The 10,140-nt window shown below is 48.3% G+C and overlaps 1 protein-coding gene across 1 annotated transcript; it reads right to left on the minus strand.

Annotated features, from left to right (window-relative positions):
• Window positions 1–7,371: 7,371 nt before the first annotated feature.
• Med20 (Mediator complex subunit 20) lies at window positions 7,372–10,038 on the minus strand. The gene is made up of 4 exons (XM_077685575.1): window positions 9,878–10,038; window positions 9,660–9,802; window positions 9,257–9,507; window positions 7,372–7,609 (listed from the first exon to the last, which is right to left on the minus strand). Exons 1-4 carry the CDS (start codon window positions 9,889–9,891, stop codon window positions 7,391–7,393), a joined length of 627 nt encoding a protein of 208 aa, XP_077541701.1. The 5' UTR covers window positions 9,892–10,038; the 3' UTR covers window positions 7,372–7,390.
• Between the last annotated feature and the right edge of the window lie 102 nt (window positions 10,039–10,140).

Here is a 10,140-nt window from a genome sequence, read left to right on the forward strand (position 1 = left end):
GGGATCGAAACCAGGCGCCGGATAGTATTTTTTTTTTATATATAGTGTAGGGGGAGGGGTGCGGACGACTACGGACGTCAACGCGGGTGACATCGTGAGTTACTGAAATGCTCTGCATTTAAAAATTGGCTGGCGATTACGATACTCGCTAATGCGAAATTCGAGTGCAGCGTGAACTGCCGTCTCCTTGGCGAGGACGCGTAGCTGCTGCGTCTCAGGAAGAAATCTCGTCATCAGCGAACGCACGACGGCGCGCGCTATCACCATCATCAGCCTATCTACGCCCACTGCAGGGCAAAGGCCTCTCCCGTGGATCTCCAATTATCCCCGTCCTGTGCTAACTGCGACCCGTTTATCCCGGCAAACTTCTTGATCTCATCTGCCCATCTAACTTTCTGCCGCCCCCTGCCACGCTTGCCTTCTCTAGGGATCCACTCTGTTATCTTGCCTTCGCATTACATGCCCTGCCCACATACGTTTCTTCTTAATTTCTACTAATATGTCCTTAACACGCGTTTGTTCCGACCCACTCAGCTCTCTTCTTTTCCATTAATGTTACACCTATCATCTTCCGTAACATTTCTCGCTGAGTCGTCCTCAATTTAAGTTGAACCCTTTTCGTGAGCCTCCAAGTTTCTGCCCCGTAGGCGAGTACCGGTAAGATGCAGCTGTCGTACACTTTCTTCTTCAGGGACAATGGTAGGCTGCCATTCATTATCTGAGAATGCCGGCCGAATGCACTCCACCACATTCTTATCCTGCTAATTATATCTGCCTCATGGTTGGGATCCGGCGCGCGCTATACTCTGTCGTTACCTCGTAGCGCGTCGCTGCCCGGTAGCATATCTCGCGCGGTCTCGGCATTCCGCCCTCCCCCTCACACTTTCGCCCTACTTTCATCTTCCGCTTTTTTGCTCGCTCTATATTCAGTGGCCCCTTCGTTCTCTCGGTTACAACGCGGCCGACGCTGAGGGACTACGCGAAACCACAGGAGCTGGCGCTTAAGAGCTGCGCTCTAAAACATGGCTCTACGTAGCCGCCGCTGTACCCCCTTGTGATCCACTCCCCTCGCCGACCAGTGACGACCCACACCTCGTCCCCAAATAATTCATCCTCGCCGCAGTCTTCTGAAAGGCGAGCATGCAGCCTCCTGGCCAGTGGATCCCCCCCCCCTCCCCCACCAACCCCGTTTCGCCCCTTTTGACATCCTCACCTGAATCTTCTGGCAATGGGCAGCCTCCCCGCAGGATGCCCATTGCCCCGTCCACCATCGGTTTTTCATACCCTCGAGTGTCGCAGCAGTGAGGCTATGCAAATACTCCGCTCCCCCCCCCCCCCCCCCCCCGGCCGGCTCATGACGGGCCGCCACTCGTATCGAAATCACACACCCTCGCCGGAATCTTCTGGCAGGCAGGCAGGCAGGCAGGTATAATTTACTGGTGCGCGGGCAGCCTCCTTGGTGGGCAGGCAACTTCTATGGGTAGCAGAGAGCCTGCGCGCACGCCATCTATTTTGGTACCATCAAATGTCTTCGAACAAACGCGCGCACGCACACGTATTTTCGCACAAAGAGGCAAAAAGATTTCGCATTGAAAATAAATTGGTTGGTCTGCTACGCTTTTCATTTACCCATAGTTTCAACGGCGTTTTGCTAGAAGTCGAAAACTGTAACTGTCCGAGGTCGGCGTCAGCCTCCACTGTCAAGCGTGGCAGGTGGCGTTTAAAGCGATGTCATTCGGACCATGTTGCATCTGCTAACAGATCGATTAGAAGGAAGGAACGGCCATATAGATATACGGAGAAACACCGAATAACAACTTGTTAATGACACTTCTGCGACAGGTGGCAGCGATTGGGTTCTAGGAAAGATAATAGCTTAATGAAGTTACAAGCAGCGGTAATGGCCGCTGGTAGGGAGAGAGAGAATGAACTTTAACTTCGAGGAAAAGTTTCACAGAGGCGTCTTCATTCAAGCATTCCTTGAGCTCGGGCCAAGTCGACAGTCCTTTCGATCCCGCGCAGCCGATGTTTAAAGACAGGTGGTGGTCAAGGCTCTCTCCCCAAGCTCCGTAGAAAGGTGGAGCTTGAGAGGGTCTAGGGTAGATTTCTCGCAGCCGTCCACTACACGCCTGAGGGTCCCAGGGCCTCCACAGAAATGGCGAACTGGTGAAAGGTGTGTCCGGTCAAAGAGGAGAAGGCTGTTGGGACGCGGAAAGGTGTGAACCTGCTGGTTAATTCGTAGAGATTGGTTCCGGGAGGAATATGTTCTATGGGAGAGCATATACAGTGCTGAGCAACTTCCTGGTATGTGAATAGAGGATGCATGCGCTCGGGCTCGGCTTCATCAGCGCTGGCTGGGCGGGTCTAATCTCGAGCCACGAGGTTGGCGATCTCGTTGCCGAAGATACCGCTTTGAGTTGGTGCCCATACAATGCGGAGTGGTCTCTCTTTGGTGGTCTCTGATTGATTATTCGAAGTGTTGCAACATGAAATCCGCCGTTGGCAGAGTTGCGGCACGCCTGCTGGAGTCTGTTATGATAACTTTGGCGCCGCTTTGGAGGGGGTTGTGTCCGGCGATTGAGATGCTGCACATGTCGAAGGCTGCAGAACTGTAGCAAAAATGAAGCAAAGGTATTGAAGAATGCTATCGGATGTCATTTGCATCAAACCAGTCGGTCGCACCTTTTTTTTTCCTTTCAGTTTAGTTGCTTACTAGTCTTACCTCACATATATACTTGTTTTGGAAACCCTTGGATGAATATGAAATATACATTAGGCAATTCTTTATTCCCTTCAGTTCTAGATGTGAATATTATGTTAGAATTAGCATAACAGCGCAAAACGGGCATAAAGGACGACATTTTAAGCATTCAGGTGTTCGTCACATAACAACTTTCCGGCTATTTTGTGCGCAACTACATTTTCTGATTGGTCGAGAGGGAGAGCGCCGAAAAATTTCCAATACACCGAGGACCCCAAAGATATCGTGGTTGGTACGACCCTCTAATCCACCTTAACCGATGCACTAATTCTTCTAATACAAATTAACCAACACTCCAATTCCCACTAACTCACATTAGCTTACCCACTCATCTCACTGTTCCGCCCGTCTACTCACTAAGTCGCATTAATCGACTTTTTTTTCCAGCGCCCCTCAATTTTATGGTTGAGAAGGTTCGAGATGATATGACAATGCTGTCACATCTACTTTAAAAGTGGAAATAAGAAGCCCCTCAATTTTTTTTTTTCAATTCTCATGCTCTCTGAGAGCAGAAGGGACACAACGGCACTGTACAAGAAAAAGTGCCGATGACGTAGACAACTGGGAGTGTGTGTATTTTACTGCTGTTTGTATACAATTAACTGCGCATTCAGACTAGAATAAGTGGATAATAAACGTTTATTTATATTAAAGGAATAACTGTATTATATGGATTTATTGTTGAGGTTGTCCTTGAAGGCCTTTGCAGGGGGAAGGGGGGGGGGGTGGCAGGGCTACCCACTCAAAAGTTTAGACAATATTAAACACCATGCAGATAGAAATCATCAAGAATAATCCTTGATATGTTGCCTCTGAATATATGTTCTAACTTAGCTTATTCTAAATGCAAGAGAAAATTGGGAGATGGGCAGTATCTAACACAATCTGATAGTAAATACGGACAACTTTACCTTAACTTGAGGGTAATAATGAGAAGAGAACCTGATGGGTTATAGTGGGACTAGATTATGCAAAATATTTCGTGGTGACTTTACCTTAAATTGAGGGTAATAATGAGAAGAGAACCTGATGGGTTATAGTGGGACTACAGATTATGCAAAATATTTCGTGGTGCTGCCTGGCGAGTGGTAAAAATATCTTCAGACACAACTTAAGGCACCATCACTGAAAACCAGAAATTAGTTTTGAAGCCCCGGGGAACCGGTTCGGAACGGTTCCTGCAATTCGTTCCGGTTCGGGTTCGGTTCCAAAATGGCGGAAAAAATACGGTTCCGGTTCGACAGCCACCATACCCTGACCCTGCGCACTAAAGCCCCCCTTCACGGGCAGGGCGGCGGACGAGAGCAGTACGGAGGGGCTGTATATATGCCGCACGACATAACTTCACCACATATGCCCCTCCGGGTTGGCTTTTTGGCACGACGCCGAAGCTACGCAAAAAAGCCTACCGCGTGTAAGCCCTGACCAAGGAGGTTAAAAAAAAATTGCCCTGCCCGAGGTGTAAAATTCCAGGCAAAATCTAAACGCATGAACACTTCCCTAGAAAAGAGAATACATGAAGAGCAGCATCTATATGCCAAAGCCTTCTCACCTTTGATGACGGAAATTGAGAATCTAGAACTTAACTGAATCTCTTATAGCGACTTCAACTCACGAACACTTTTTGCTCAAACTGCTGCTGTTTCTGATGCTTAGGTTTGCTGCTAGCAGACGTTACCTCAGCATCCCCAGTTGAAATTGATCCCTATTCGATTCAAGACGCACACAAAACACTTGCCTTTGGAAATCATTGGTTGGTATAAATGAGGCAGGATGGAGGTGTCCTGAGTAGCGATGTTTCACCAGGAGTCTGTATGTCTGTATCTGGTAGGTATTTATACTTGAAATGACACTAATTGTAATGACCCTTTGGTCATCTAATCGAAATGCAAATCATTTGGGTGGCAACCTCCAGGGTGTGCACTGACCATCATGCTGTGCACAAAACATTTTATTACGATTGATTGATTGATTGATTGTAGGGTTTAACGCGCCGACGCAACGCAGGTTGCGTCTGTGCGTTAGTGGAGGTGCGCCGTTAGGTGCGCCGTAGTGGAGGGCTCCGGATTAATTTTGACCACCTGGGGATCTATAATGTGCGCCAAAATTTCATGCACACGGGCGTTCTTGCTTTTTACCTCTGTCAGAAAAGCAGCCACTACGCATTTTATTACGAGATGGTCACTGTTACCGATGTCTGCGGAATAATATTCGTGCGCTGAAGAATTAGGGTTGTACTGGAGAAGGCATTTCTTCTCGCCTCGGATTTACCAGGTGCTGATGCTAGCTCCACTGCTGAATTATTTACTAATACATCTGGCACTGTTCAGGTAATGTTTCACATGCCAATAAATATATGAAAACATCAGAACGCACTCATTTGTCCCTTGGTGTTTCTGAAGCTTCATATGTTTAATTCAGTCAACAATCTCATCTTTATAATACAACATTATTATTTTAGAATTGGTATAATATTGAAATCCATTTTTTATTGCTTTATATTTTGCACACGACTGCCCCAACAGTTCGGACCAAGGTCTTCGGACTAGTTTACTTTAATTCGAACCTTTGAGTTCCCAAGCAAAGAATACCCTTTAGTAACAGCCCCGTTAGACACCAGAAAAGGTCTGTTAATGAACTCCTACTGCTAGTGAAAGTGACATTAGACCAAGGCAAGGAAAGACGAAATTTCGTCTATTCTTTTCTTTTTCTTCCAGTGCCATGTTCACTAGCAGTAAGAGTTCATTAGTTCGTTACAAACTAGCCCAGCAAACCGCGTGAAAGGTATATTAACTTTTTTAGTGGTTGTTTTAATGCAAAGCAATCTTAACGAGTTCCCCACAACTTCAAGGAGTTTCATACCTCTTTCGTAAAACAGCCAAGGTACAAGCACAAATATTCGCAATTTGACTGCCAGACTTGGAAGGGCGGGAATGCCAGACATGGCGGGAATGCCAGACATGGCGGGAATGCCTGGCAGGAGGGTTGGGGATCAAAAGAAGCAAGGAGGGAAACCCTGGCAGTGGAACGGCACTTTTCAGACTCGCCACCAATTTGTTTGCGCTTCTCGAACTCAGCGTGTGTGAGCAGCTTTTTCAGGTGGGCATCTGGCTCGTTGAGAGACGTGCAAGAGATTTGAGTTGCCAAACTGAATTCCCTTCTCCGTGCCTCACCTCCAGGTCTACACACCATGCTTCCACTCTGTTCCCCCTCACCGGCTAAATTGCGAGCTTCCACATTCTTTAAAAGATGTTAGACACTTCTCGAATTGTGGTAAACTCATTGTGGTAAACCGTTCACAATGCTTGGCAATAAAACGAAGAGGAGGATATAACACTCATGATTAAAGCTTTAATATTTGTGCTCACCATCACTGGCTAGCATGGAAAACTGAGTTGGCTATAATCAGGCCCCACTTGCTGTTTTCTCCACAATGTGCCACTAGCACACTCCTTGCCGTGCCCGTTTTTTGTAGCTAGGGATGTGGTGCAATGGGGTAAAATGACATCTTGCCTTTCCGAACAGATGGCCAGCCCAGTCAGTGACGTTAATGCGATATGCAAGCACCATTTTCTCTTATCACCACTGGCAGCAGCAGCATTGTGAAAGCAGTGACAACCATGGATCCATGTAGTGATGTTGCCAAATGATGTCGACTATTGGGCTATGAGAAGAAATTTGGGCCATTCAAACTTGATCCTTTTGTGTTGTGCGAAGCCCACTGTGCTATGCATGCAGCATTGGTTGTGTCATTGACAGCGACGTCTTCGGTGGCCCTGTTTGTACAACGTTTCATCTTGCTTGCACAGAGAAATCACCGGAAGTGACTAGAAGGTTACAGTTTGCAAACAGTGCCAAGAGTTTGCCCAAGGGGGTGTGTCCTCTCTTTGCTCCTCCAAATCCATATTGAGGCATGGGTCCTTTCTGCAGCTTGGACAAACTGCCACTCATTCTGCAATGCCTGCATGCCAGCTTGCATGCAAAGGTTTATGTGTCTATCCTTTGAAATTTGGTGCGATGATGAAGGGAACATAGTTTCACCTCCTCCGAGAATAGAGCTGTTACAGCTGCATTCACAGAAAGAGTTTCAATAACAGTAAACAAACACCAATACATAAAAAAAAAAATTAAAGCTGTTCCACTCAGTGTGAAAGCTGTTGGAAGTGCAGAGCAGTGATTCGCTGTAATGGGCTGTAGCGCCATTACCCGTTCACTGCCACCACCCAACGCAATTCAAATTTCCCGCTTTCACAGTGCTCGCGCACCAACGCCATGTGGCCCTACTTGGGTCCAGCGAGCGAGCTACGACAACAAGGCGATCCCCTAAAGTGCTCTGCACTTAAAACAAAGCAGCTTTGTTGGTCATTAGGAATTAGCAGGTGTAATGACAAGAAAAACCTTATATTCACTCGTATCAGTTGCTACAATTTGCTCCCTGTACCAAGAGGCAGCATGACTGCGTTTGAGGATGATGCTTGGATCTGCTGCCTGTCCCCACACTACTGCTGCTGCCTTTGCAACAGAAAGATGAAGTACATCCATGAGCTAAGTACAAGTGAAGTATAACGCTTGCTGGCTCCAATAAATGAGAGAGAGAAAAAAAGAGCACATGTGAGAAAATGACAATGTTTACTTTGCGGGTGCTGCTATGGGTGTTGTGGAGGCCCTTCTGAAATTGTTGAAGTGTTCCATGTATTGTTGGACAGTGTCCACAGGGTTGTAGAGTTCGTTCATTCGACCCTGAAGGTACTGCGGAGGACCCTGAACGGCCGAGCCCATAAAGCCTTGGAGAAACTCGCGCATCAAGTCCCAACAATTGGATGGTACCACACATGGTAAGTACTCCACCTGTAAGAAAAAAAATCGTCAAAAGGGTAGCGGTCTTAAAAACGACACAAACACACAGCTTGAAACAATGGTTAAGGCTGTGGGAATCGTGCAGAACCGTGACATGCAATCCCAAGCCGGTGCACGCTTCGGGGACAGACGCGAGGCGCTGAAACCAGTCCGGCACTTCGCTGGTTCGTTGGTCCGCGCCCAGAGAGCAGGCACCGCTGGCTGCACGAAGATGTGCGCACAGAAGACAGGGAGAGTGTGATCGGAGGTCCGGTCTGGGAGCGAGTGGCGGAACAGCATGGTGGCGGCGGACCATGTATCTCAGGTGGGAACTGTTGAAGCATGCCTTGAGTGCATGCCTCCCATTTGCGATCATGACCAAGATGGCGTGATTCATGAACACCGTCGATTTTTGTGCTCGCAAGCTTTGGGAGTTCCCAAATAAACGGTTGTTTTGGCACAATTGTCTACTGTGTTCTCATATCGGCAAACCTCCCTGGGCTGCCGTAGGTGCGGGGACCCACGTGGCTGACACGCTGGGAGCTAGTGTGGTGGCCTACGCCGGAGTATTGGCGAGGTCACCCCCAAGAGCCCCACATATTCAACAAGGCTGCATGCCTAGACTACATACAGTAAATCCCCATTATAATGAAGTGTTTGGGACAGGAAACTGATTTCGCTATAGACGGTATTCGTTGTAAAGTTTAGCGGTCAATTTCTTCGCTTAGCAACACTGGAAACGGCCACAGACATGGCCGATGCGCCACGGACACGGCGCAGCCTGGGCCACTGCGGCCGCACGCCGAAGAAAAAAGACACCGACGTGCGTCACCTGCTCCGTTCCAATCCGATTCTAAACTGTGGCGCCAACAGAGATGTTATTAATCGCACTCACAGTGAACTCGACGCAATACTTTGTGTTCGGCAAAGAGTTCGTAACGTGAAACACAGTCATGTGTTTCACAGTCGTGCTTAGCACGAACAAGTGCCGCCATCCCGCGGAGCTCGACGTAACGAGTGACGGCGGCGCACCGTGGCCTTCGCGATCGACTACCGGCGGCGCGCCGCCGGCAGCAAATCGCGGAAGCCACGGGCGCACTCACACGGTTGCATGGAGGAGAAGAGGGGTGCCTGATCTGCGGGCCGTGCGCGCAACATCGCCTAGCAATAGACGCTTGGCCACAGATATGGCGGCGCACACTTGGTTGCCTGCATGCATTCCACGCCATTGAATACTGAGGATAAGCAATAATTCGTTAAAAGCGGAGGTGGTTCGCTCGCATTGCACTGCACTGGGGATAATAAAACACCGAATAATCAAGATTTCGCATAAAGCCATTTCGTCATGACGGTTTACTGTATGCATAAATATGATGTGACTTTCAACACAGATGTCAGATGCAGCCAAGCTTTGTTTACATCTTGGCACAAGGTACTCGCAGCGCAAAAGGTTTCAGGAATCGGTGGCAGCTACGAGGTATAGCCTGCACGCTCTTGCCAGCCTATCAAAATTCATGCGTTGTAAAGATTGTACGCTCTTCACTGATTGCCTCACACAAACGACCTTCGTACGTCATCCACCTCAGGTTGAGGAAATCACTCCGAGGTACCACTACGGGACAACACTCAAGATAGCCAGAGAAGCCGGGTAATGCTCACCTCAACGAGTATGCCCCGAAAGCTTGGTCCCATGCAGACACTGCCAACCTTGACGAGGAAGTCGGCGATCTCGTAACGAGGACCCCTAGACTCGATTTTGGTGGACTTCTTGGAAGTATAAATACCGGCCATCTTGAGCATAAGCATGTCGAAAGTTATGTCCGCAACAAGGCACATGCCGGTGTCCAGCAGAGCGAAGCACGTCGCCGGGTGCTCCGTGTCATGGATGATGTTTACGGAGCGGCTCGGATCTGTACGGAGACATTAGAGAACGTCAACGCCATTAAATAGCTGTTATATGTCTGGACAAAAGAGTGATTCATGAAGAGCTCGTCTAGACCGGCTTGCAGCCAGAACTCGCCAGGCACAAAGTTTAATGCAAACACGAACCCATTTTACTTACTGCTCGTAGGCGCACTGTAGTAGGTCTCACAGTCCACGGTAAATATTCCCTCCCGAACGGCCCCTAACGTTTCTAGGCGCTTCTGGAGAAGCTCTGTAGCTTGCTGACCACTTTTGCCTTCGGGAATCGGGAACTGATGAATGCTGCGGGTAGCGAAAGAGGATATTAAGTCAGAACTGCGACAGAACAAGACGGCGCGGTTGTATAAGCCTTCATACCTTACAACACCCATGGTGAAATCTGTCGCAATGTATACATAAAAATGCCACACATTAAACAGAGATCAGCCGACGCGGCAGTGTGAGAAACATTGAAAAACTCGAAAAACTTGTGTACGCCGCCATTAATGCGCAATTGTGGCGCCACCTCCTGTACTGCAGCACCGCCGCGGCCTAAAGGAAAGAGCATTGGGTTGATTTTTTTATATATACATACAATACGTTACGCCAAAATTGGCAGATAAACTGATTATATTTGTTTT

The sequence above is a fragment of the Haemaphysalis longicornis genome, unplaced genomic scaffold (genome assembly GCF_048455015.1).
Source record: "Haemaphysalis longicornis isolate Haplotype H1 unplaced genomic scaffold, Haemaphysalis longicornis Haplotype H1 scaffold_9, whole genome shotgun sequence".
Lineage (NCBI taxonomy): Eukaryota > Metazoa > Arthropoda > Arachnida > Ixodida > Ixodidae > Haemaphysalis > Haemaphysalis longicornis.